Below are 25,905 nucleotides of genomic sequence, written 5' to 3'. Positions count from 1 at the left end.
CAATAAAGATGCTAGAAAAAAAAAAAAAGACTGTTGTACAATTTGGTTTTCTTTTTGAACCTTAAAAATACAGGTCTTCACATTTATTTCTATATGTCACATTATTCCATTCCATTGAGATCTTCTTGACTCAAAGATGAGCCAATAGTGTGAGGTGGCTGCTGAACAAGTAAATGACTGCTTGGCTGCATTTATAAGAGTGCAGTGTATAGATCAGGGAAAGTGACGGTCCCACTCTATTTCTTCCTGGTCAGAGAATGCATCTGGAGCTTTTCAGCTATCTGGTTCTGGGTGTCTTGTTTAAGAAGGACATTCACAAACTGGAGGATATTAGTGGAGAAAAATGGTGAAGGGTTATGGAGAGAGATTAAAGACACAGGGAATATTTAATGCCCAGACGATAAGTGGGGGACAGATGGGCAGAAGAATTGTATTCAGAAAGGACAGGCCTCTCTGTAGAATCTTTGTGACTTTTCTATAAGTCTAAAGCTATTCTACCGTGAAAAATTTATTTTTAAAGTAATTATGGGCTCTAGGTACAAGACAAATTCAACTTATTTTCAGTGACTCCAGAAGAAGAAAAGGGACCAATAGGTACAATTTAAAGGTAATAGGTTTTAGATTCACTTGAGAAAAAATTATCTAATACTTTGCACTGTTGTATACCCAGTGACTTCTTCAAAAAGCAGTGAGTGCCTCATCCGTGGAGGTATTCAAGCAAAGGCTTGAATTCAGGGTGATGGTCAGGGGCCCTGTGTATGGGATAGAATTTTGAACTGGTATCAGATGATCCCCAAGGTCTTTTCCCAAGCCAAGATGTCGTGAGTCTATGAATGCGTGTCCTTGGGGTATGAACAGAATAGCGGTCAGAGTTGAAGGGGCTTCAGCAGCCTGGAGCAGGTGCACTCTGTGGCAGAAAAGGGCAGGTTCAGCCAGGTCGGTGGGTGAGGCTGACACGGCCCTCTCTCTCTGCAGTACGAGTACCTCCTGAAGCTGAAGGTCATGTACACCGTGGGCTACAGCTCCTCCCTGGTGATGCTCCTGGTGGCCCTTGGCATCCTCTGTGCCTTTCGGTAAGAACCTGCTGCCAGCTCTCCATCTTCCCAGCCTTCCCCAGCACAGACTTCGGGTCTCTTTTAATTGTTCTGACCAGAGAGAGGAAGGTCTGGGTGGGCCACTTTGTCCCCTCTTGATCTAAAGCTTACCTGTGGCAAAACTTGGAAGTTTCTGTGACCTCGTTCATTCCTTTATTCATTTGACATCTACTGAACATAACTAGAACTTACTGCACCAGTTGCTTTACATGTATCATTTCTGATTTTCACACAATGCTGTGAGATAGGTATCATCCCCATTTTACAGGTATATTAGCCAGACTCTTGGTTGCAAGAAACAGAAATCCGCCTTAAAGCACCTTAAGAAAAACAAAGGTGACCTGATGCACACAATTGACAAGTTCAGGGGCACCTGGCTTTAGGTGTGCCTGGATCTAGGTGCTCCAAGGTATCAGCAGAACTGGGTCTGTCTCCTGCCATTTCTTCACCTTGCATTGGCCTCAGGCAGGCTTTACGCGGGGCTGGCACAGACAACCACCAGCAGCTGCAGACGGACATTCTACCAGCTCAGCGACACCAGGGCCAAGGACCCCCTTCTTCATTAGTTGCAATGAAAGTCCTGGGGGAATTCTCATTGGCTGGCTTGGGTCACATGCCCAGCCCTGAGCCAATCACTGCAGCCAGGTATGGAGCTCTGATTGGTCAGGTCTGTCATGAGGGTGGGGCTAGCGTCATCCCCAACCAGAGATGGGATGCGTTCCCCGAAAGAAAGCCTTGTTCCTGAAGCGGAAGGAGGGGAACAGTTAAGAGACTTCTGCCCCTACAGCAAGGGGGAAACCTAGGCTCTGGCTGGTGAAGGGCTTGCTCTAGATCGTGTAGCTGAAAAGTGGCAGAGCCCGGGTCTGATTTCTCCCCACAGCCTGTGTTCTTTCTGTGCCACTTGCCCCCTTCCCCACCCCCTTCTGACAATTCTGGGAGCTGGAGGTGGTCGGAGCAGAATAGGATCTCGCCCTTATAACCCCAGCTTTTTTTTTTTTTTTTTTTAATTGCAGCATGAGACAGAGTAGGCTGGGCACCTGGGGGCCTGGGCTCATTCAGGTTCTGCAAACAGGGAGATTTAGAGAGTTGTCACGTCCAGGGCCTGGGTTTCCGTGGTGCGTGGGGGTGGGGGGAGGGTGGGCGGCTGAGCCCTGGGCCTCTCCGGCTCTGGCCCCTACGGCCCTGCATCCTCTCCCTCCAGGAAGCTCCACTGCACCCGCAACTACATCCACATGCATCTCTTTGTGTCCTTCATCCTGCGTGCCCTGTCCAACTTCATCAAGGATGCCGTGCTCTTCTCCTCCGACGACGTCGCCCGTTGTGATGCCCACAGGGTAACACGCCTGCGTGGCCCACGGCGTGGCCAGGCCTGCCTGCTCCCCCGCTGCCCCCGCTGTCCCTGCTGAAGCTGCACTTAATGCCTAGAGTAAAGGGGCCAGTGCTGGGGAGGTTCAGGGAGTCTCATGTCCCCAGATGCACAGTCTGGGACCCACATGAAAGCAGTTTGTCGAGAAGCCCATGGGGCTGCTGTTCAACTCCCAGTGTCCTGGAGTGGATTAGCCCTTCTGGGAATTAGACACATAGCAATCCCCTCCCTTCCCTGCTCCTGCCAAGTCCCAAATGTAGACAGATAGCTAAAGCTAGAGGGTTGGGATTGTAGAAAGAAAAAGGTGAGCATATGCTTGTGTGTCTGCACACCCAGATGTGCAGTGGAACAATCGTTTTGTTAAATCTAACCCTCGTCCTCCTTCTGAAAGCTCAGATGAGTCTTATTTCATTGCAATGTCACTGGGAACCAGTTGAGGATCCCTTTCGCTGTATGTAACAGAAAACTGTACATCGGTGCCTTAAACAGATGGGGGTTGTTCCCCACAGAAGCAGTCCACAGGTGGGTGACCCAGAGGTGGCACTGGCTCCATGCCATCATGGACACAGTCCTTTCCCCTTTCTGCTCTGCCATTCTTGATCCCATGTCCCATGCTTTACACTGCATGTTAACAACATGGCTGCTGCAACCCCAGGCCTCACATCCATGTTCCAGGCAAAAAGCAGGAAAGTCAAGGTTGAACTTTTTTTCTCTTTGGGAGGCTTTGCCTCTTCCCAAGATTATGTCTACGTCTCACGGGCTAGAACTGTGTCATGTGACAACATCTAACTGCAAAGGAAGCTGGGAGATTGAGTATTTTACTATCGTAGTCTCCACAGCAGAAGCCAGCAAGGGAGAAGGGGATTGGAAATCGAGATTGGTTTAGTCAGCCTGCCCGCCACTTCCCACCACTCACATCTGTAATTGCTCCCAGATCTGTCAGGTTTGCATTGCTTATAGTTTTCCACGTGCGTGTGTGTATGTGTGTGTTTTCGGACTCAAGACTGAGAGGTCCCTCAAGGAGGGCCCCTGTGTCTCAGGGAATTTCCTGGGAGTCAGAAGACAGATTCAGGCCCCACCCCATCACTGACCAGTGGAGAAGTCCAGCAGTGCCCAGCAGGGAACCTTTCCGGGTTCTACTAAGCCGCAGACTAACGAGCCAGCCACAGGCCACGCCTGGAGTCGGAGTGTCTGGGAGGCCACAGGCGGCCCTGGGCGCTCCTCCCCTGTGGACGTGGATGTGACCTGCGCTCTGTGCAGCAGCCCTCGGGCCATCCCAGGAGCTGTCCTCTCTGCAGGGAACAGCGCGGTGAAAGGAAATGAGGCCCTCACAGTGCGGGAGTGGGAGCCGTGCTGGTATAGAAGCCTCGGCCCGACAATCCCACAGGCATAGCTTCCAGGGATCCCTGCAAGGGACAGGCCTGCCACAAGAGTCACAGCATTAGGCAAGGCCAACCCTGGCACCCCCCTCGGGTATTCAGAGGCCTGCAGTCCAGACGCAGTGCACCAGGCAGGGTCGTGTACTCTCATCAGTGTTAGCTCGTCCCTTCTTCATCTATTTCCAGGAAAACTAAGCCTGGAAAGGATTTTATTAACCTTTTGCTCAGAAATCCCTTTCCCTCTCTAGGCCTCAGTTCCCTCATCTGAAAAATGCCCTCATTTGCTGCTGGGAATTGGGCGATATCTGACCGTTTGACACCTGGCAGCCGGCTCCAGAATTTGAATGCCGTTCCTGCTGCTGCAACAGCCCTTTGGCCATCTTGACCAAGCCTGCTGGCCTGTGGATTTCCACTCTAGAGAGCTCTATGAGCCTGGTCTTCTCATACTGGAAGGCCAGAGGGGGTGGCCGTGAGCCCCAGAGGCTCGCTGCTTGGCCTGGCTGCTGACCCCTGGCGCACCCCACCTCTCCTGGAGGGAAGCCCAGGGCCGCCAGCCTGGGGCTCAGCTGCCTCTCTTCGCAGGTGGGCTGTAAGCTGGTCATGGTCTTCTTCCAGTACTGCATCATGGCCAACTACTCCTGGCTGCTGGTGGAAGGCCTCTACCTTCACACGCTCCTCGTCATCTCCTTCTTCTCAGAAAGGAAATGGCTCCAGGGATTTATTGCCCTCGGATGGGGTATGTTTCTCCAGGGGTACGGTGGCTGCATGCCATGTGGGAAAGGGCACTGAGGCAGAAGGGGAAGGGTGTGGGTTCCAGTTTCAGCTCTATACTTAGTTAAGTTCGTGAACTTAGACAAGTTGTTTGATGGTTAACTCTCTGGCCTCAGTTTGTCTGTCAAATGGGAAAAAATAGCTAAAATTTGGATGCCCCAATTTCTGGCATCCAAAGCCTTTTACAGTTTGATACCCCCAACACTGTTGCCTCGTCTTCCCCAGACGTTGCATCCATACGTCCTCATTCCTGCTTCCTTTTGTATCAGTTAGGGTGCTTTTGACTGTAGGTATCAGAAAACCTGGCTTAGATAGGCTTGAAACATCAAAGAAATTAATTGGCTCATGTAACTGACAAGTCCAGGGATCACCAGCTTCAGGTGAGGCTGAATCCAGCAGCTCAACGTTTCTTTTTGTTTTTCTGCTTTGCCTTCTGTAACATCAGTGTTATCATTAGGTGCTCCCAATGTAACTGCCAGCAGCTCTGGGCTTCTTCCTGGCTTCATTGTTACATCTGATGAAAGAGAGGGGCTGTGTCCAAGCGCTCCTGGCAAATACTCTGAAATTCACTCTGACTGGACCAGCTGAAGTGTTATACACATCCTTGAACCAATCACAGGGGCCTGAGAGAATGGAATACACTGATTGGCTTAAGCTACTCAAACCACATAGCTTCCCAAAGGAAATTCAGGATTCAGTTTCCAGGAAGGAGGGGAAATGGTAGTAAGACAGCTAACTGCAGGCCGCATTGCTTCTCTTCCCCCTTTCCTTTCTGGTCAATGAAGATGATAATAATTCTGATTTCTTGAGCACCTACCGTATGCCAGGCTTTGAGCTCAACACTTTGCATGCATATTTAATCATCACAACAACCTCCAGAGGCCTCTTAGAGGAACCTTGGCTCAGAGACATGACATAACATGCTCAGCTCACACTGTAGACAAGGGTAGAACCAGAATTCAAACCAAGGCCTGTCTATTTGCAAAGCCCCTTAACTCTTATTCTGCCATAAACAAACATCCATCTATCCATCCTTCCATCCATCCGTCCATCCGTCCATCCATCCATCCATCCATCTATCCATCCATCCATCCCTCCATCAATCCATCCACCTATCTATCCCTCCATCCCTCCATCCATCCACCTATCCATCCATCCATCCATCCTTCTATCCCTTCCTGCCTCCCTCCCTCCATCCATCCATCAGCTGTTCATTTGATAAACATATGTAAGTTCCCCACTGGGTTCTAGACAGTCAGGTTTCTGTGAGTGACTCACAGGCTTACAGGGGTAGTCATGTGTAGTAGCCATTAGCTTCATTTACTTTCTCCTTGGTGCCTTTCATTAAGAAGTGCCCCTGCCAGGAATGCCCCCCACTGTCTTTCCTGCTTGTCTAAACCCTTATGTGGAAGGGCTGTATCTCCTCATTAGGGAAGTTGCCTGAGCCAGCAGAGTTCACTGAGCCCTCCTGCTTCTGAACTCTGGCAGCCTGATTAGCACATGACCCTCAGTCAGCAGGAGATGTAGGGCTCTGCAGATCTGGATTTCCACATAGGCCAGTAGTTCCAGAGAGCCTGGGACAAGGGACTTGCCTTATGCTGCTAACTCTGCCCCAGATGCCCCCAGTGTCTAGCCACCTCACTGAGCCTTGACTCCCAGATCTGCCAGGATTTCCCTGTATGAACGCGGACAGTTTCATCTTCTATAATATCAGGATCATAATTTGCTGAACTTTCTTTGAGCACTTCTTTGTCCTCAGAAGGGCTTATGGAGATTACAAAAACAAAACCAAAGATGGTTCCATCGCTCCAGGGGTTTGTAGTCTAGCAAGGAGACAAAAGCGCATTGTGATAATATCTCCATCACGGGTTTGTAGGAGGTTTAAGTGAGATAATGAGAGCCTTCTTTTCTTACTCAAGTATATTTTTAAAATATTTGTTTATTTATCTGGCCGTGCTGGGTCTTAGTTGTAGCACGTGGGATCTTTAGTTGCAGCACGTGGGATCTTTAGTTGCAGCATGTGGGATTTAGTTCCCTGACCAGGGATGGAACCCGAGCCCCCCTGCATTGGGAGCACAGAGCCTTAGCCACTGGGTCACCAGGGCAGTCCCTCTTCCTCAGATATTTATTGAACATCTAGTATATGCCAGGCCGTGGGGATAGAGCAGCACATTAAACAGCAGCGGCTCCTTCTCTCTGTGCCTCTCTGCCTGCACAACCCCCAGGGGACATGAAGGGACTCAGGAAGATCTAAAGCTGTCTGTTTCCGAGAGGCTCTTGTCTTGCAAAAGCGGCGGCCCCTGCCTCAGTTTGCATTCACCCCCCTCCCCAGAGATAGGTTGCTGAAATGAGTATGTGGCCACCATAAAACTCTGCAAAAAAAAGAAAAAGAAATTTTAAGTAGGAAAAAAAGTTACCATAGGCCCATAGAAAATGTTGAACGTTTTCTAGGGTTTCCTTCCAGACTTTTTTTATACTCCCAGTTTTTCCCACGTGGTTGCAGTCATCCTGTATGTCGAATTTTGAATCGTGCCTCTTTCCATGAACACAGAAGCATGCTCTGTGTTCTTTCAAATCTTCAGCAAACATTTTTAACCACCGTGTGGATGTCTGCAGCCAAATACCTATCTTTTGGATGCCTAGGTTGTTTCTCATTTCTCACTGTGGTAACTAACACAGCGAGGAACACTTTTATGGGCAAAGCTTGTTCCATGTGCAATAGAGAAGCCTGGAATTGGGACCCCTGAGTCAGAAGGCACAAGCTTTCGAAGTTTTTATGACTTATCCAAAGCTTTTACTTTTTCAAGGTGGCTGGGGTGTCAGTCTGTGCCCAGGAAAGAGTGATACCTCTGGCTTTTATAGGAGCTGCGTCAAACTCCCATTCACTGAGGGAACTCAGACTGGTGGTGCTCCAGCTGGAGCTGCGTTGGAACCATGCAGAGGGCACGTCAACCTGGTTGCCTGGGCCCCGCCCCACAGTCTCAGTCCAGTGGGCCAGCGGTGGAGCCTGAGACTCTGCATTTCTAACCAGGTCCCAGGTGATGCTGATACTGTTGTTGCAGGGACCACGGTGAGAACCACGACTTCAACCATTATCCGCTTTTCAGACTGTTCCACTGACTCACTGTTAAAGATGTAAGACAAATAGTCATGAACAGGTGGCCCTCAGAATCCACGTTTGCCCAAAGTACCCAAACTGAGGCAGAGAATTTTTTTTATCAAAGCCATACGTGTACTTGGTTTAAAGAATTAAATAGAACTACGAGTCTAAACTGAAAAAGCAAACAAAAGCAAGCAGTCTCCTGAAGAGGCTCCCACTCCTGCCACCCAGATGTAACATCCTCCAGCTCTTGAGCTGCTCCTTTTGATACCTGCTCTCATGTTTCTAAACAATATTCTACTATGTTTTGATTTGTCCATCTGAGGCATTGTTTTTTCCTAACGTCTATTCACACCCTTGGCCCACTTTTTAAAAAGTATTTATTTGTTTACTTGGCTGCGTCGTGTCTGACTTGTGGCACGCAGGATCTTCGCTGCAGCACGCGGAGTCTTTTTGTCGTGGCGTGCAGGCTCTAGAGCGCACAGGCTTAGTTGGCCCTCCGCATGTGGGATCTTAGTTCCCAGACTTGGGATCCAACCCGCATCCCCTGCATTGGAAGGTGGATTCTTAACCACTGTACCGCCAGGGAAGTCCTGAGGCATTATTTGTTGACTCCTTGTGATTAAAGGGAAGCGTATAAAATTCTTCATCTGCCACCTCTATCCTCCCGTCAGAGTCTTTCACAGTTTGGGGCTAAATCACAGTATTCAATGTATACGTCATCATGTCTATGTAAATATTGTTTACTACCGAGCCAACTGGTATACATTGATTTTACTTCCAATATTTAAGTTTTTATATTTTATGGAGTCATTTCTTAATTTAATTTTTATTTTATTTTGGAGTATAGTTGATCTACAATGTTATGTTAGTTTCAGGTGTACAGCAGAGTGGATCAGTTATACATATACATATATCCACTCTTTTTCAGATTCTTTTCCCGTATAGGTTATTACATAATATTGAGTAGAGTTCCCTGTGCTCTACACAGTAGGTCCTTGTTGGTTACCTATTTTATGTCTAGTAGTGTGTGTGTGTTAATCCCAGACTTATGGAGTCATTTTTTATTGACTCATTTTGTGTTGCTGTCACTGATTCTCCCACATCCTCAGCAGAACTGGAAAACCCTCCAGTGCTGGTTCCCCATCATCAAATGCAACAACATGAAGTCCACTAGTTCCTATCTGTCTGGTTTATTCCTGCTGTATTAATGTCCTAGGGCTGCTGTAACAAGTTACCACTTGTCTTAAAACAACAGAAATTTATTGTCTCCCAGTTCTGGAGGCCAGAAGTTCAAAGTCCGGTCTTGGCAGGGCTGCTTCCTTCTGAGGGCTCTGAGGGACAATATGCTCTATGCCTCTCCCCTTGTTTCTGGTGGCTGCTGGCGGTCTTTGGCCTTCCTTGCCTTGTAGGAGCCTCACTCCAATCTCTCCCTCCATCTTTACATGGTCTTCTTCCCTCTATGTCTCCTCTGTGTGTGTATCTCACAGCCTTCTTAAAGTGATGCCAGTTATATTGGATTAAGGTCCTTATAAGTATGACTTCGTCTTAACTAATAGCACCTGCAAAGACCCTATTTCCAGAAAAGGTCACATCCTGAGGTTCTAGGGATATGAACCTTTGGGGGGGATGTTATTTAATGTGATACACCCACCCATGTTCTTTCTAGAAGAGCCTTCTGCCCTCCTGCTCTATTTGGGCTGGTCATTCTCTAGAATTGCTCAACTCCCTTAACCTTCAGGCTGAGATTTCCTTCATTTTCCTCCAAGAATTCTATTCCTTGACTTCTTGTCTGCCTCTCTTTGGGTAACTGTCAAGTCGTGTTGGAGCACATCCTCCAGTGTCTGTCTTAACAAAGAGTGCATGGAAGCTACATTTGTTTTTTTGGCTGCGTTGGGTCTTCGTTGCTGCGCGCGGGCTTTTCTCTAGTTGCGGCGAGCGGGAGCTACTCTTCGTTGTGGTGCACGGGCTTCTCATTTGCAGTGGCTTCTCTTGTTGTGGAGCATGGGCTCTAGGCGTGCAGGCTTCAGTAGTTGTGGCGCATGGGCTCAGTAGTTGTGGCGCATGGGCTTAGTTGCTCCGTGGCATGTGGGATCTTCCCAGACCAGGGCTTGAACCCATGTCTCCTGCATTGGCAGGCAGATTCTCAACCACTGCACCACCAGGGAAGTCTGGAAGCTACATTTTTTTGCATTGCATATCTAAACATATCTTTGTTCAACTTTCACACCCAATTTGTAGTTTTGCTGGGCATAGAAATTAGGTTGCCAGTTAGTTTTCCCCAGAATTTTGAAGGCCTTCTGTGTTGGCGTCTGGTGTTATGCGACATGCCATGTCATTCTGCTTCCCGAGCCTTTTTCCTCACCTCTGTGTAAGCTGTAGGATCTGTAGGGTCTTCTCTCCGTCTCCTGTGTTTTGAAATATCATAGGGAGTGCCCCATGCAAGTCTGTTTCTACCCTCTGGCTGGCGTGTGGTGGTCCTTTCCTCTGGAAACTCACAGCCCTCATTTCCTGGACAGTGTTCTTACACTGCCCCTTTGATCATGCCCTTCCCTCTGGTTTTTAATCCTCTCTTTCTGAAACTTTTAATCAGATGGTGCACGTCCTGGAATTGGCTTCTAATTTTCTCTTTTCTTTCCTCTTACTTTTTATTCCACACTTTGTGTTCTGCTTTCTGGGCAGTTCCTGGTCTTTATCGTCCATCCCATCTACGTAATTTAAAAAATCTTGATCATCATATATTCAATTTCCAAGCCCTCTTCCTTATTCTCTGAATACTCCCTGTTTTCGGCATCCTGTTTGTGTCTTGGAGAAGTAGTCGTCCCTCTAATCTTGCTGATGATATTCCTTAGAATTGTTTTGCTCAAGTTCCTCGTACAGCCTGTATGGTCTGTTTCCTCTGAGTTCCTTTTCTCTGGTTGTTTTGGTCCTTGCCTTTTATGCAATCAGCTTTCTTCAGATGCTGGTGACCTTGACTGTTCATATTTAAGAGTGAGTCACTTTCGGTGTTGACTGAAGGCCCTCTGTGTGTGTGTGGAGGGGAGCGGGGGGACATGTCTCTCGAGGGAGACTGGGCTGGAAGTGGCCGCTGTGTGGGTGGGTCCTCAGCACCGCTACTAGAGGCCCTTTGTCTGGGGCTGTTTGGTTCCTCCAGGGAAGAATCCTGTCATCTCCTGCCTGGGGTGGGGTTTGGAGGGCTCGAGCAAGGGTGCAATCTCGGCTGTTAGAAGTCTGAGAACTGAGCAGCCTGGGGGTGGGCTTTTACCAGTCAGCGGATGACAGGCATATCCATTAAAAATAGAATCTGAGCTATATTTTATATAACTTAAAATTTTCTAGTAGCCACAGTAAGCACAGTAAAGAGAAACTAATTAGTTTCATTATTAGTAAAATTAATTTCAGTAGTATATTTTGTTTAACCCAATATAACCAAAATATTAACATTTCAATGTATAATTTAAAAAATCAATAATAGCATATTTTACGGTCCCTTACTCCTGCAAATCCTCCAAATCTGCTGTCTTGCACTTTGAGCACAGCTTACCTGAGAGCAGCCACACATCAAGGGCTCAGTGGCCACACGTGGCAGCACAGGTGTAGATCCTCTCTTGGTCCCCGTGCCCAGCTGAGTACCCCTCCCACCCTCTGCTGGGCCAGAGCCCCATTCCCCTTGGCTCTGTTTCTCCAGAGAATGCCCTTCTGTCGGGGATGAACTCTTTGGCTGTAGAATGGTGGTGCTGGCCACCTGGGGTGGTTACGTGCTTCCTGTCTTCCGGCCCCACCCTCTCTCCTGCCTGCTGGCGTCCCCGGTGCCCTCACCACCGGGCCCGGGCGCCTTCCCAGCAGCAGCCCCCATGCTGCGCTCGTGTTTCGGCTTTGTCTGCTCTGGGACATCGGTTACTGCTCCTCTGCCAGCTCCCATGTTCCTAAGCGTGCTGACATCTCTCGTGCACTGTACCCTCCTTGCCCATTCTTTGTGCTTATGAGCTTGTAGCTTTTTTATTTCTTTACTCTCGTGTTGGGGGGGCTTCAGTGAGAAACGGTGATAAATGTATAAGTGCAATTTGTCATGTTCAGCCAGAAGTCAGGAAGTGTTCTTGTATTTTATCTTTAAATTTCCTGTGTACTTACAATTCTCTAGTCCAAAATGTATTTTTGTTTACATAACATTGATAGCTTACATTACCAGTTGAATGGCCAAGCTTTTTACAAACCAATATTCAAATAAAACTAAAGGTTCTCCTGTGGCCTTGTATCCCCCCCAAACATCCCAGTTTGAGAAAGGGGCTCCACCAGTGGCCTCCACAAGCTCCATGGGCCTGCCCAGGGGCCCTGGTCCCCTCCCTTCTCCCCCGCAGAGGTCCTCCGGAATCTGGCCCAAGCTCCCAGGAGCCCCCTGCCCCCCAGTGGCCTTCAGGACCTGTCTGATCCTGCCTCCGTTCTCAGGGGTTCCTTGGCACCCTTGACGCGCGAGGCTGCACATTTACACGGGATGGCAAGGGGGTTTCCATGGCAACCAGCCCTTGGCACCTGCTTGCTCCCTGGCCTGGAATCACTGACTGTCCGGTCTCTCATAAGGGTGCTGAAAATTGAGTCCTCTCCTTTCTGCCCCCTCCTCTTTATTTTTAACCCTCAGGTTCCCCAGCCATTTTTGTTGCTTCGTGGGCTGTCACCAGGCACTTTCTGGAAGATGTCGGGTAAGCTGGTGGACAGAGAGAGGTAACGAGGGAATATTTTATCTTGTCCAGCTCTTCCAGCAGGACGGACCCTCCTTTGGAGCTGTTACCTAGGAGAGGCCTGTGTCTCACACTTGGGGCCACAGGCGAGTTCTCTGCAGCGCAGGCTGCCGAGTGCCCAGCCCTCCTGGGGTGGGCCGGCCCAGCCACTCTGCGGTTGGGTCAGGTGCCCGACGAGAGCTGTGAAACACTGGCAGCTGCTCTAAGGACCAGCCCAGCTCTTCCTCTCCTGGCAGCTCCCTCCTCTGACACGGGTGTGTGAGTCCCACAGGCCCAGGAGAGCAGGCTTATAGCCCTGACGGGCACCAGGAGCTCTAGTCTCGTTCTCCAAAGACTTGGGCTCAGGGACAGGGTAAGCCCGGGGGTTCCTGGGAGCGGGCTCATGGAAGGAAAGCATGGAAGAAGCCCGGGAGGAGGTGCAGCAGCTGGGCCGAGGGGGAGGGAGGCCGTGTGTCATCAGTGTAATGACACAGCCAGGCCAGAGAGTGGACGAGGGCAGACGAGGCAGTCCAATTCAGTCCAAAATAATCCTTCTTGCAGTCCAATTCAGTCCAAAATAATCCTTTTTTTTAAACGTTTTTTATTTCTTTAATGTTGTATCTATTTTATTTATTTATTTTTGGCTGCTTTGGGTCTTCATTGCTGCACGCGGGCTTTCTCTAGTTGCGGCGAGTGGGGGCTGCTTTTCGTTGCGGTGCGCGGGCTTCTCATTGCGGTGGCTTCTCTTGTTGCGGAGCATGGGCTCTAGGCACGCCGGCTCAGTAGTTGTGGCACACGGGCTTCAGTAGTTGTGGCTCGTGGGCTCTAGAGCGCAGGCTCAGTAGTTGTGGCGCACGGGCTTCGTCGCTCTGTGGCATGTGGGGTCTTCCCGGACCAGGGCTCGAACCCATGTCCCCTGCACTGGCAGGCGGATTCTTACCCATTGTGCCATCAGGGAAGCCCCCCAAATAATCCTTTTAATTGGATAAATTCCCTTAAAAAAAGTGTGGATTTTCAGCTTCTTTAGAACAAATGGAAAGTTCTATCAACATTCCTATGGGCCCTTGTGGCAAAAAGGAGGCGGATGGAGTTGCGGCCTCCTTAGACCAAGCACAGGCTCTCCAGTTGCCAAGTGCCCCTGTGCCTGATGGCCCTGGGGCCGAGGTCACACGTCAGTCCCCCGGACACTTCACTCCCTGACGTCACCTGCCTGGCCACCATGCTCCCCGATGCATTCTGACAGCATGCTGGCTTTGGGGTCCAGAATCTTCCATCTCAGGTCCACACGCTTCTGCTCCCCAGATGCTCCCTTGGCCCCGGCAGTGCTCCTGGGCAGCAGAGGACAGTCATTTCTCAGGGTGCTGAGCACGCAGCCTCTGGGGTCAGGACCTCAGTGTGGGTCCTTCCCGCAAAGGGGACGTCAGAGAACTAGTCTCTTCTGGTCAGCCAGCTCCCCACTCCTTGTGATGCCTGGCTGTCCCTCCCTAGGTGCTGGGACATCAATGCCAACGCATCCATCTGGTGGGTCATTCGAGGGCCTGTGATCGTCTCCGTCCTGGTAAGTGGCCATCCCCCTGAGCTGGGCTCCAGTGGGAGAGACCAAAACAGGACCGGCTTGCAGGGCAGAGGGCCAGGTCAAGGCCAGCATTGCTGCCTCTGGGTGTGCGGAGGGATAAACCGGACCTTCCGGGGGCTGGGCAGTGGCAGGAGGGTCTGGAAGCTCCGCCCCCTAGAGACCAGTGGATGGGAGGGCAATGAGGCAGGCAGCAAGAGCTCGCCTTCGCCTGGTCCACGGTGGCAGTTGCAGTGTGGCGAGCAGAGCTCCTTACCCGAACTGGCTGGCTCAGGCTGGCCTGAGATTCCCCCTCCACTGGTTCAGAACATTGGTGCCTGATCATTTTTCTTGGTGTTCTCTGGTTAAAGTGGGCAGACTCACTGAGCTGGGATTACAGGAGGGGGGTTGCACCTGGGGAAAGCCAAGTGCCAAACTGGTCTTGGGCCTCTGTGGTGCTGTGACGGGGACAGGCCCGGAGGGGTGGCCCCAGCGGAGAGATTCAGGAGGGACTCGTGGACAGGGGAGCTCAGGGGTCTCAACCCTGACTGGACTCTCAACCTGGGAGCTTTCTAAAAACCGTGATAGCAGAGATGCAGGGTCTCCTTGTCTTGGGGAGGGGCCTGGGGGCTCGTCTTGGTTTTCAGTTACCAGGTGATTGTGCTCTGCAATCCAGAGGCCCTTAGCTGAGCCTGTGGGCCTGGATAAGAACGAGAAAGACACAGCGGGTGGGGGGCACACTGGGGCAGCCCCTTCCCGGAAGTAATGTGCACAGGCTCAGAGGAATGCCAAGGCTGCAGAGCCAGGTGACAGAACATGCCCCTCCTGGGCTCACAGGAGGGCAGGACAGGGCAGCAGCCCCCTCCTCTGCTGATGGCTGACTGGCTCGCCTCCTGGGGCCATCCATGACCACCTTCTTTTTTTCCCAAAAATAATAGAATTTTATTTGATCCTACCTACCATCTCAACTTGCAATAGGAGAGCTGGAAATTGTAGAGAAATCCGAGTAGCAGCCACATTAGGCCACTGAGTAGCTCAGGAGAGTATAACGACTTCCTATGTCTGCTTTTCTTAGCAGGTGTGAGGGCCATTCATTAATCTGGAACCACTCAGGGAAGAGGGCGTCTGATATGGTAGTAATGCAGAGTGTACTGCACAGGGAGTGTCTAGTACTTTAAACAAGACTTTATGTTTGCTCCCCTAAGACATTGCTCCCCAAGCCATTTTATGGTAGCAAATAATTTGATTATCATTTTTATTTGCTAACCTTAGCATAGTGTTTTATAATCTGACTAAATTGAAGCTTAAGGGATAATGAAAGATATTAAGCTTTCATTTCCTACTATAGTCAATAGGCTGAAAACAGTATAATGAAATCTGCTATTATTTACCAAAAGTTGTTTTTTGTCAGCTTGTCACATTTAGATAATGTCAGAGCCTTTTTTATTAGGTTGATAATGTGGTGGGAAAATATTGACTCTATCACTATGTTTTAATAAGAATGTACTTGTTTTTCTGTAAAATCAAAATATATTGTCATTTCTAAAATAAAAATAATGGAATTCATGTAAAAAATTGGAAAATACGGGCTTCCCTGGTGGCGCAGTGATTGAGAGTCCGCCTGCCGATGCAGGGGACGCGGGTTCGTGACCCACTCCGGGAAGATCCCACATGCCGCGGAGCGGCTGGGCCCGTGAGCCATGGCCGCTGAGCCTGCGCGTCCGGAGCCTGTGCTCCGCAACGGGAGAGGCCACATCAGTGAGAGGCCCGTGTACCACAAAAAAAAAAAAAAAAAAAAAAAAAATTGGAAAATACAAAATATATTTTTAAAAAGGGGATAAAATCACCCATATTTTTAGTACCTAGATGCACATTGTGATCATGTGCTTTTCCTTCCTATTTTTTTCTTTGAGCACATGTACTTTTTCAAAAATGCTCAGTGTAGTTTTGTGTCCCAGTTTGTTCTTTTCACTTAGCAATAGATGTAATCTTTCCCACGTCATTTGAAATTATTTGACCAGCTGATGTGCTGTAGCTGCATAACACTGAGCCAGTTTCCCTGCTGCAATTGTGGGGCTTGGACAGCCCAGCCCGCGAGAGCCCCAGGGCCCAGGCTGCTTTCACAAGACTAGTCTCTCTAGTGACTGACGGAGGTTGGGTGGGCACTCCTGATGCAAAGTTTCTCCCTGCCAGCCTGCCACGGGGCCTAGAATTCCACTATTTAAGACTCATCCTTGGGATAGTTAAGATTTTCCCTCTTGCTTTCAAGTTCTCCCTATTAAATTAAATACAATTCAAAGGCAAAAAATGAAATAAGGTAAAAGAGCCTTTGTTAGTTTACACCACGCACGGCTTAGAGCAACATGCACCAACAGCGAGCTGAGAAGTGTCCTGAAGCAGGGGCGCTGGGCTGGGGTTCCAGACTGGCCACTAATCCAGTGTCTTCTGGCCAGCGTCCCCAGGCCCCAGGCTACTTGTCTGAACAATGAGGGGGCCCAGCCAGTCAGCTCCACTGATCCTGCTTCTGCAAAATGATTCTAGAGCTGGTGGGGGAGGGGAGGAGAGGGGCCGACGCATGGGCAACTTCATAGTGTTGCTGGCACTGGGCACTGGAGTTGGGGAAGGGGACAGCAAAAGAAATAGACTCCGTTCCTGTCCTTTAGAAAGTTAGGATTCACTTGGTGATTAGTGGACACACCCAGATGCTTGCATTTGGCCCCTTTCAAGTATTCCAAGTGCTCTTACAAGTAGCATCATCCCTAACTACAGTGAATCAGGAAAAGGAGGTGATCAAGAAGGCTTCCTGGAGCTGGTGATTGACCTGCAGAGATTCTGTAAGTCTCCGAAGCAGTGCTTCTCAAAGTGTGGTCCCGAAACCAGCAGCTTCACCTGAGAGCTTGTTAAAAATGCAAATCTTGGGAATTCCCTGGCGGTCCAGTGGTTAGGACTCCGTGCTTTCACTACCGAGGGCTTGGTTGGGGAACTAAGATCCTGCAAGCCATGTGGTGTGGCCAAAAAAAGGAAAAGAAAAGCAAATCTCATTTGCATTTACTAAACCATAACCTTGGGGGTGGAGCCCAGCAATCTGCACCTTAAACTTTGAGAACCTCTGCTATAAAGCCTTTGCTACTCAAAGCGTAGTCCAAGGACCAGCTTTGGCATTCATTCCCTGGAGCTTGCTAGAGATGCAGAATCTCAGGCCTACTCCAGGTCTGCCGTTTAACAAGATTCCAATGCATTCCAAGTGTGAGTAATCCATGCTGCAACTGAGCAGACCTCAGAGCTCCGGAATCCCAGGGGCGGGAGGCGGTGCTGTGGCAGCCATCTCTGCCTAGACAGTGTGTTTCACCAGGACTGGGGGTGGCGGAGGGAGTGATGAGCTGTCCTGGTGTGGTCTGCAGTGCCTTCCCTGCCCAGGGGCCAGGGACAGGGGTCAGGGCCTGGAGAGGTGCTGGGAAAGCAAATCACCTTTAGCCCCACCTCTGCCTTGTGTTTTACAGATTAATTTCATCCTTTTTATAAACATCCTAAGGATCCTGATGAGAAAACTTAGAACTCAAGAAACAAGAGGAAGTGAAGGGAACCATTATAAGTAAGTGGAGGGCAAAGACCTAGGCACGCTCGCTCAGTCAGCAGGCATTTACCGAGCACCTACTGTTTACCCAGCTGGTGCTGGGCACTGGTGGAGGTGGAGGAAAAGGAAAAGCCGGGACCTGGAAGTTTACAGTGGACCAGGGGAAGGGAGAATGGGTCCATGTGACCCTGAGACCCGGCCCCAGGGGTGGGGAGAAAAGAAATCTAAGCAGGATCCCGGGAGGCAGAGATCTTACCCTTGGGACAAGGCTAGGGAGTCAGAGAGTGGGCTTCGGGGACCCAAATTCAAATCTTTACAGGGACAGTGGCCCTCCTTGTCTGTGGGTTTTGCATCTGAGGATTCAGCCAACCTTGGATTGCAGATCGAAAATATTTGGGAAAAAAAATTCCCAATCAAAACATTTTCATTGTAGGAGGTATTATACGTAATCTAAAGATGACTTAAATACATGGGGAAATGTGCGTAGGTTATATGCAAATACTACCCCATTTTATATAAACGACTTGAGCATCCAAGGATTTTGGTGTCTGCGGAGTGTCTGGAACCAATCCCCGTGGATGCCGAGGGTGGACTGTATTTTCCAGCTTTTCGCTAGACCGTAGCTTTCACCAGACCTTAGCTTTCAGCAGATTTTCAAGATAATGTGATCCAAAAATACTTTAAAACCTTTAAGATGTTCAAGAAAGATGTTGTGTTAGTCTGCACAGCCTGCCACAATAAGATACCACAGATTGGCTGGCTTAAATAAGAGAAGTTTATTTACTCACAGTTCTGGAGGCTGGAAGTCCAGGATCAAGGTGTTGGCAGGTTTGGTTTCTCCTGAGGTCTGTCTCCTTGGCTTGGAAACGGCCATCTCCTCGCTGGGTCCTCACGTGGCCTTTTCTCTGTGCACCTGCATCCCTGGTGTCTCTTCTTACAAGGACACCAGTTGGCTGGACTATGGTCCCACCCTGATGGTCTCATTTAAACTGGTCCCTGTCTGCAAGTACAGTCACATTCTGAGGTACTAGGGCTTAGAGCTTCAACTTAAAATTCTGGGGGAACACAGTTCAGCCCATGAGAAGTGTTGAAGACAAATCAGTGTCCAACAGAGGCTTTCTCTGTCATGGTCTGAGTTTTGAGAATCTGGCAGAGGCCTGGATTACTGGATGACAGATTCCCCAGGATGTCACTAGAATAGTGGCTCCAAAGTAGGGGGCAGCTGGGGATCCAGGACAGAGTTGCCAGATAAAATACAGGATGCCCAGTTTAATTTGAATTTTGGATAAACAACAATTTTTTAGTACTTACACCAAAAAAAACACTACCCATTGTTTATCTGAAATTCAAATTGAACTGCGTATCCTGTATTTTTGTTTGCTAAATTTGGCAACCCTAACCTGGGGAGAAAACAAAAGAGCTTCTCCTTACAGATATTTATTATCAAACAAATGAAAATGCTGGTTTTGCTAATAATATATTAGACACAGAGTGATAGTAATACATGCAGATATGGTATAAATCAATAAAGTTATTCACGTGGGTATGGGTTCAAAGCGTTTTGCTGATAGGGTGCATGAACAGAAATTTGGGGACTGTCCGTGGACTGATGAGTATTGAATCCGGGTGACGGGTACGTTGGAGTTGGGACTTTCCGAAACGGAAGTGAAAACAAACAAGCAGGTGGGACGCTGCTGCAAAGCCTCCTGCGGTCAGGCGAGAAGGGAGGCCCCTGGGTGTGGAGGGGCCTGAGACTACAGCGCCTCTGTGTCCTCAGGCGCCTGGCCAAGTCCACCCTCCTGCTGGTCCCCCTCTTTGGAGTCCACTACATAATCTTTGCCTTCTCCCCGGAGGATGCCATGGAGACGCAGCTGTTCTTTGAATTGGCCCTTGGCTCATTCCAGGTAAGCTCCAGACTGTGACTTTACGGTGGGAAGAGGTGTTCTCTCTCTCCTGAGAGAAAAATGGAGAGGCCGAAAGCCAGATCTTCCCAGAGGCAGAGGGATGCCTCGTTTGGCAGAGACCCAAGAGACGCAGGGGCAGGACCTCACTGTGCTGCGTGACCCTCAGTGGGACCCAAGTTCCCCACCAGTCACGTGAGGGTGGGAGATGCAAGTAAGGAGAGAGAGACTGACTCCAGGGAAGACAAAGGGAACATAAGCCAGCACACAGGATCACACGAGTCTCAGTAACTAGAGTCAAAATAATGTAACCGCAGGGGGCTGGGGCTCAGCCATCAAGCAGTAGGACAGGAAGACGAGCGTAGTGGGGGCGTGGGCGGGAGGTGGAAGGCTGTGCGAAAGAATGATAGCCTCATCTCCACACTGGGAAGTCCACAGAAACCGCCCCAAGCGGAAAAATTCAGAAGTAGCAACATCAGCATATGATTGAGAATCAGTCAAGAGAGTTCCAAGGCGTTGCCTCTGAGGAACAGGAAATGGGGGCAGGGGTGTCAGGAGCTTACTGTTTTTTCCTTTCTTTTTTTTGTGACAAGAGACATTTGACTCTTTGAAACCAATTACATACACAATTTACTAAAAATAAAAGCCAACTTTAAAAAGAAAACAAAGGGAGGGGAGAAACCACCTACCTTCTAATTCAACAAGACGTCGTAGAGTTAAAAAATATAGTAAACCTGTTTGGACAGAAGGGGCTTTTAACATGAATCCCAAACTTCGCAGTGTTATTTGTTTATTTACTCATAACTATCTCCTTCCAAAAATAATATGATGTAGCTTTCAGGGAAAACATACAAAGGACAAAAAAATAAGTAGATTGGATCAGCGAATAAAGAAAATAAAGCCAAAACTGAGTTCATACCCAGAAACAAATTTGATGAAATTTTCTGAAGGTGGCAGAGGTGTGTCGTAATTTTGGTTTGGAGCTTCCCAGTAGCCAAAGCAAAGACAGAAACACGCTCTGTTTCAAGATTTAGATGAAAACAGGCTAGTCCCTAGGGAGAGGCCTGAGAGAACTCTCTCCCAGTGGGTTTTCCGGAAGGAGCCAGCCTGTCCTCAACAACACTGACCATCCCACAGTCTTCCTCACCTGGGCAGGCCGTGGCCGCCCTCATTCCCGGAGTTCTGTTCAGGATGGGTGTGCCCAGGGTGGTCCTCCTGTCACGCTCCTGTTCCAGGGAGGACGCGTCACTGGGAGCATGTTCCTGAGTGGGGTCTGGCCCTAAGCCGTGCCTTCAGACCCCCCCCCCCCCCCCAGGGCTGTCCCCTTCACTCCCTCAGAGCCTCTTCTCCGCCCAGAGACCCCGGCCAGTCCCCCAGACCCACAGAGCACCTAGTCTCCTGTGTAATCCGTGATCTTTTCCTCTGGGCTAGGAAGCTTCCACGTAACGTGTGGGAGGCTGGGCTCACCGTGGCCCCTTTAGCAGGTGGGGGGGTCCAGGTCCAGATGGGTGGAAGGTCATGACCCGGTCAACAGAAGTGGGTAGTGACCCCGCTGAGGACCTGGAGACCCAGGTGTCATCCTGTGTGGAAGGGGACCTTCTGTCTCTGGAGCTGGGCTTGCGGCTGGGGCTGCAGACTGCTCGTGAAGGCCGTTCGCCTCCTCTCTGGGGAAATGCTTGTTAAGAGGAAACCAAAGCGCCTTCCTAAATGTTCCCATAGAAATGTTTACAGAGAAAAAGGATCTTTAAGACTTCTTTCAAAAAAAAGAACCACTGTTCAAATACAAACAGATATCACTTTATTATATATTATACATTTATACTGTATGCATATTTTTTAAATTTTGTATTATGGAAAAAATTTTCCATAATACAAAAGTGAAGTGGACGATATAATGAACCTCCGTGTGGCCCTTACCCTTTCATGGCCTGTCCTGTTTCACCTCTACCGCCACCCACCCTCATCATTTTAAGCAACCCCAAACCATCGTTGTATTTCAAATGTAAATATTTTAGCATGTATTTCTAAAAGACGAGAGCTTAAAGAACACACACAGAACCATAATGCCATGATCACTGTCATATATTTCTAAAACGAAAGTTTACTAGCTCCTCCTAATTGTAGAAATACTTGCTTATTGAGGAAAATTTGGAAAATAAGGAAAAGAAAAAGGAAAATCCATCCATAATCTCATGACCCGATATAATGACCTCTGTTAAAATGTCAGTGTGTTTACTTCTGTCTCTTTTCTATCCAAGAAGACACACACACGTACACACACATGTACACACACAAAATTGAGATCGGGACGTGTGGTTTTATATCCTCCTTGTTCTGTTTAATTCTTTATCATTCCATCATGAACATTTCTCCAGGTCATTAAAATTCTTCAAAGACTGCATATTCTTTATTAGTATTTTTTTAATTTATTTTTGGCTGCGTTGGGTCTTTGTTGCTGCTCACGGGCTTCCTCTAGTTGCGGTGAGCGGGGGCTACTCTTCGTTGCGGTGCACAGGCTTATTGCTATGGCTTCTCTTGTTGCAGAGTCAGGCAAGTCCAAGACTGCATATTCTTAATGATTGTATACAAACCGTGGAATTTCTGAAGCTTGCTGGCTGAGGCAGGCTGCCCTCTGCATACCTGGGGCACGTCTAACCAGCCCTCACCCAGGGCTGCCCCCACCTCAACAGTGAGACTGTGTCTCTGGACCTTTGAGGCTGGGGCAGCCCTGGTCCAGTGAGGTGGCAGCAGCCTGACCACCAGCTCCCGGCCTGCCGACCCGGGACTCAGTCCCTCACCTGTGAAGAAGGGGTCCTCCCCACCCACATCCTAGGGCTCTGCAAGGATTGAATGAAGCACCTGGAAAACAGAAGCCCAAAATTACACAGGCTAAGCTGCGCCCCAAACCCAGCTCTCGTTTATTTCAAAGCCCGACTTTCACACCTTCTGACAGCGACTCCTAATCAATGGTGCCCCTTTGAACCATCTTTCAGAGCTGCTGATGGTCTCACCCCAGACATTTGGAGTTGGGGCACAGAGTGCACCCTGGGCCAGAGCTCCCAGGTGATTCTAACGTGTGGCAAAACGTGAAAACCGCTACCTTGAGTCCGTGTTCCTGCCCCACTCCCGTGGTCCCCATTCCATGTGGCATCAACCACACCTGAGACTCTTAGAGCAGATCCTTCTAGTTTGTAACTCTTGTTAAAACGTCAGGACTGGGCTTCTGTGGTGGCGCAGTGGTTAAGAATCCACCTGCCAATGTAGGAGACACGGGTATGAGCCCTGGTCCGGGAAGATCCCACGTGCTGCGGAGCAACTAAGCCCGTGCGCCACAACTACTGAGCCCGAGTGCCACAACTACTGAAGCCCGTGTGCCTAGAGCCCATGCTCCGCAACAAGAGAAGCGACAGCAATGAGAAGCCCGTGCACCGCAACGAAGATCCAATGCTGCCAAAAATTTAAAAAAACTAAATAAATTAAAAAACAAAACAAAAAACCACCAGGACTCCTGAGCAGTCGTGTGGAGGAAGCCCACCATAAACAGGCTGGTTCATCCCTCTCTGGGGTCCTGTCCATGTCCTAAGTAGCTAGGGGCAGGCCTGGCTGGCACTGGGGGGAGGGGCTGTGGCACCCAGGCCTCTGTGGGGAGCCTGAGGGCAGGGGCTTGTTAGGAAGGACAGGCTGGCCCTCGGAGGGCCCTGAGGTGAGCAGGGCATCCGGACTGCGAGACCCTGCTCATAGCTCACGGTTCCACGCAAACCTCTTCGGCTCAGATCCTGCATCTCATCCCGCAGCCCTGCCTGGCAGGCTCCACGCCAGGATTCCGGGGGTACCACTGGGAAGAGAGGAGCTCCGGATGCTAGGGAGGGAGGGTCCTGGTAGGCACAGACCCCCACCATCCCAGGGAACCTAAAGCATACGTAGCCCTGAGGCCTCTGACCTGGACACGAGGGGGGATCATGCCCCACTGTTGTCTGGCCGGTACCTGCCTGCGACCTGCACGCCGGCTGTTCTGACCACATGGCTACACATTTGTCTTTCAACTTGATTAGCTGGCCCTGTTTACATCTCTCCAGATTTCCAGCTGTCTTGCAGATGAGCCCACCCAGGCCCAGGGGCTCCCATGGGCTGCCCCACCCGCTGAGCTCGGGCGGATGGGCATCGCTCGGGTGCCATTGCTCCTGCCTCTCCCAGATGGCCCGCCTCACTGATTCCGGTGACCTGCCTGGTCCCTGTGGCCTGCGCTTGATGTAACTGACACCACCCTGGTGCAGGGGCCCTCCCTGGACACGGGGGCGGTCCTTGCCCCCAAGGGTGTCAGTCTGTGGGTGATGCCAGCACAGCTAGGGGCACTGAGGGCCGGAAGAAGAAGCCTCCACTTCCCCTGGAGGGGGAGAGGCGCGGGGAGGCTCTGCAACAGCTGTGGGGAGCAGTGAGCTTGGGGCTGGTGATGAGAGGACCCCAGGCGGGTAGAAGGCTGGGTGCTGGGACCGCACTCATCCCGTTGCCCTGCTTCTTCCGCAGGGCCTGGTGGTGGCCGTTCTCTACTGCTTCCTCAATGGGGAGGTGAGTGTCCTGGGCTGCCCGGGTGCAGGGGAGCTCCCTCACAGCCGTACCTGGAAGGGGTGGTGGGGAGTGGGGTGTGGCGTTGGTGGGGGAGGCCGGGCCCTCCTGGCTTGGGCCTGTCTTCCGGGAGTCTGGGATCACCTCCTGGGGGCCCCAGGATCGCCTGCAGGCCTTGTTAAAACAACTGCTGGTTCCTACCCTGTTTCTAAACCAGCAAAAATAGGTCCCGGCAGTCCGGGCTGGAGGCTGAGAACGTCTTAACTAGCACTCCAGGTGATTCTTATCCTTGGGCACGTTCAGGAAATGGGGGCAAGTGCAGGCGCCCCAGCCCTAACCGAGGCTGATGACTGTCAGCTTGCTCGATGGGTGACGCCGGTCACTGCCCTGCTCTGGGCCTCAGGCCTCTCACCTGTAAAATGAGTGACTCAGGTGAAATGTTTGCTGCTCCGTCCTCTGAGACCTCCAAAGAGTGTGACTCCTGGCAGGGCGGGGGGCTGCGCCCTTAGCTTGAGGTCTCCGCCCTGCCCAGAGCACTGCCGGGACGTGAGGCTCCTGGCACAGAGGCTGCGCAGTTGACGTTACTTAGATGCGGTGTTGCCCCACTTGAATGGGAGTCGAGATGGTAAATCTATGAGCGGCCTGCAGGAGGGGGAGGCGTGCCCGCTGGGCAGACGTGGCAGAGCCCGAACGAGGCCCCAGGGGAGCAGGACCCTGGGCAAGGGTCATCTTTCCCTCCGGGTGACAGCTGGTCTCTGGGGGCAGGTACAGCTGGAGGTTCAGAAGAAGTGGCGGCAGTGGCACCTGCGTGAGCTCCCACTGCACCCGGTTGCCCTCGGCTCCTTCAGCAGCGGCACCAAGGCCAGCCCCTCGGAGCAGAGCCGGGGTACCTGCAGGACCAGTGTCATCTGAGGCTGGAGCAGGGCCACCCAGACAGGCCAAGATGGGTCCTGAGGGCCGACTGCTGCCCATCTTCCTGCCAGATGCCGTGTGATCGCTCCTGCGACTCTTAACACCCCTCCTCCGGGCCTGGGGCAGGAAGAGGGCCTGGGATTTGGGTCTGTTGAGTTTTCTGGGAAGACTTCAGGGGTCCCAGGAGGGGGCAGGGGAATAAACGGTAACTGGGATGAGACTTGGTATTTGTCAGCCCTGTTGCCCTTGAGCCTCAAGGTGAAGGATGCTGTCCCCCGCCACTTCCTGGAGGACGGGGCTTCCGTGATCCCCCTGCTCCAGTTTTCAGGGACAAGCTTAGCAGAAATTGAGGCCCTTGGCCCTAGGTGGACCCTCCCCACCCCTCACTGCAACTCACCCACCCAGTAGCTCTTCCCCCAGAGCTTTCTGACAACCAGGTCACAAGGAGCCCAGGAGAGCCCCAGCCCTTTCAGTCGCCCTAGCATGGGATGAGGCACCTGTTCTTCCTGCTTTCAGCTAAGTTATCTGCAGTACAGCAGGAAATGGGGCAGAATCCCATTTGACAGAAGAGAAACTGGTTCACCAGTGACTTGACCAAGATACTCAGCAGGGAAGTGGCAGCTCGGTCCAGGGCTTCTGGTTTCAAATCCCCAGGCTCCACGGCTGTCTGTCTCCCCTGCTCCTGGGCAAGGGCGGACAGGGCCCTGTCTCCCCGCCCCACTGGGGATTTTAAGTCTCACCCTTTACTCTGAATCTCAGTTCCCTCAATTATTAGCAGCCATGTGAGGGTTAAAGGACTAAATGTTTGAACCCTTTTACAAAACAAAGCCTGCGTGCTCAGGGGAAAGTATTCTTTTTTTTTTTTTTTTTTTTTTGCGGTACACGGGCCTCTCACTGTTGTGGCCTCTCCCGTCGTGGAGCACAGGCTCCGGATGCCAGCGGCCACGGCTCACGCGCCCAGCCGTTCCGTGGCACGTG

The 25,905-nt window shown here is 50.6% G+C and overlaps 1 protein-coding gene across 1 annotated transcript; it reads left to right on the top strand.

Annotated features, from left to right (window-relative positions):
- The first annotated feature begins 980 nt into the window (after positions 1 to 980).
- On the top strand, positions 981 to 25,147 carry SCTR (secretin receptor). The gene is made up of 9 exons (XM_027099178.1): positions 981 to 1,073; positions 2,296 to 2,428; positions 4,422 to 4,575; positions 12,347 to 12,407; positions 13,914 to 13,983; positions 17,478 to 17,569; positions 19,329 to 19,455; positions 23,977 to 24,018; positions 24,781 to 25,147. The coding sequence occupies exons 1-9, from the start codon at positions 1,003 to 1,005 to the stop codon at positions 24,925 to 24,927; spliced, it is 897 nt and encodes a 298-aa protein (XP_026954979.1). The 5' UTR covers positions 981 to 1,002; the 3' UTR covers positions 24,928 to 25,147.
- The last annotated feature ends 758 nt before the right edge of the window (positions 25,148 to 25,905 follow it).

Source organism: Aethalodelphis obliquidens, unplaced genomic scaffold, assembly GCF_003676395.1.
Source record: "Aethalodelphis obliquidens isolate GAN/ISIS:26980383/991018 unplaced genomic scaffold, ASM367639v1 scaffold129, whole genome shotgun sequence".
Classification (NCBI taxonomy): Eukaryota; Metazoa; Chordata; class Mammalia; order Artiodactyla; family Delphinidae; genus Aethalodelphis; species Aethalodelphis obliquidens.
This window is presented reverse-complemented; position numbering and strand designations above follow the sequence as displayed.

What these genes read in the sequence shown, in the direction of transcription:
- SCTR (XM_027099178.1), top strand. Translation starts at nt 1,003, where the DNA reads ATGTACACCGTGGGCTACAGCTCCTCCCTGGTGATGCTCCTGGTGGCC. An exon ending in CCCGTTGTGATGCCCACAGG is followed by an intron (nt 2,429 to 4,421) that starts GTAACACGCCTG and finishes CTCTCTTCGCAG; the next exon opens with GTGGGCTGTAAGCTGGTCAT. An exon ending in CTGTGATCGTCTCCGTCCTG is followed by an intron (nt 13,984 to 17,477) that starts GTAAGTGGCCAT and finishes TGTGTTTTACAG; the next exon opens with ATTAATTTCATCCTTTTTAT.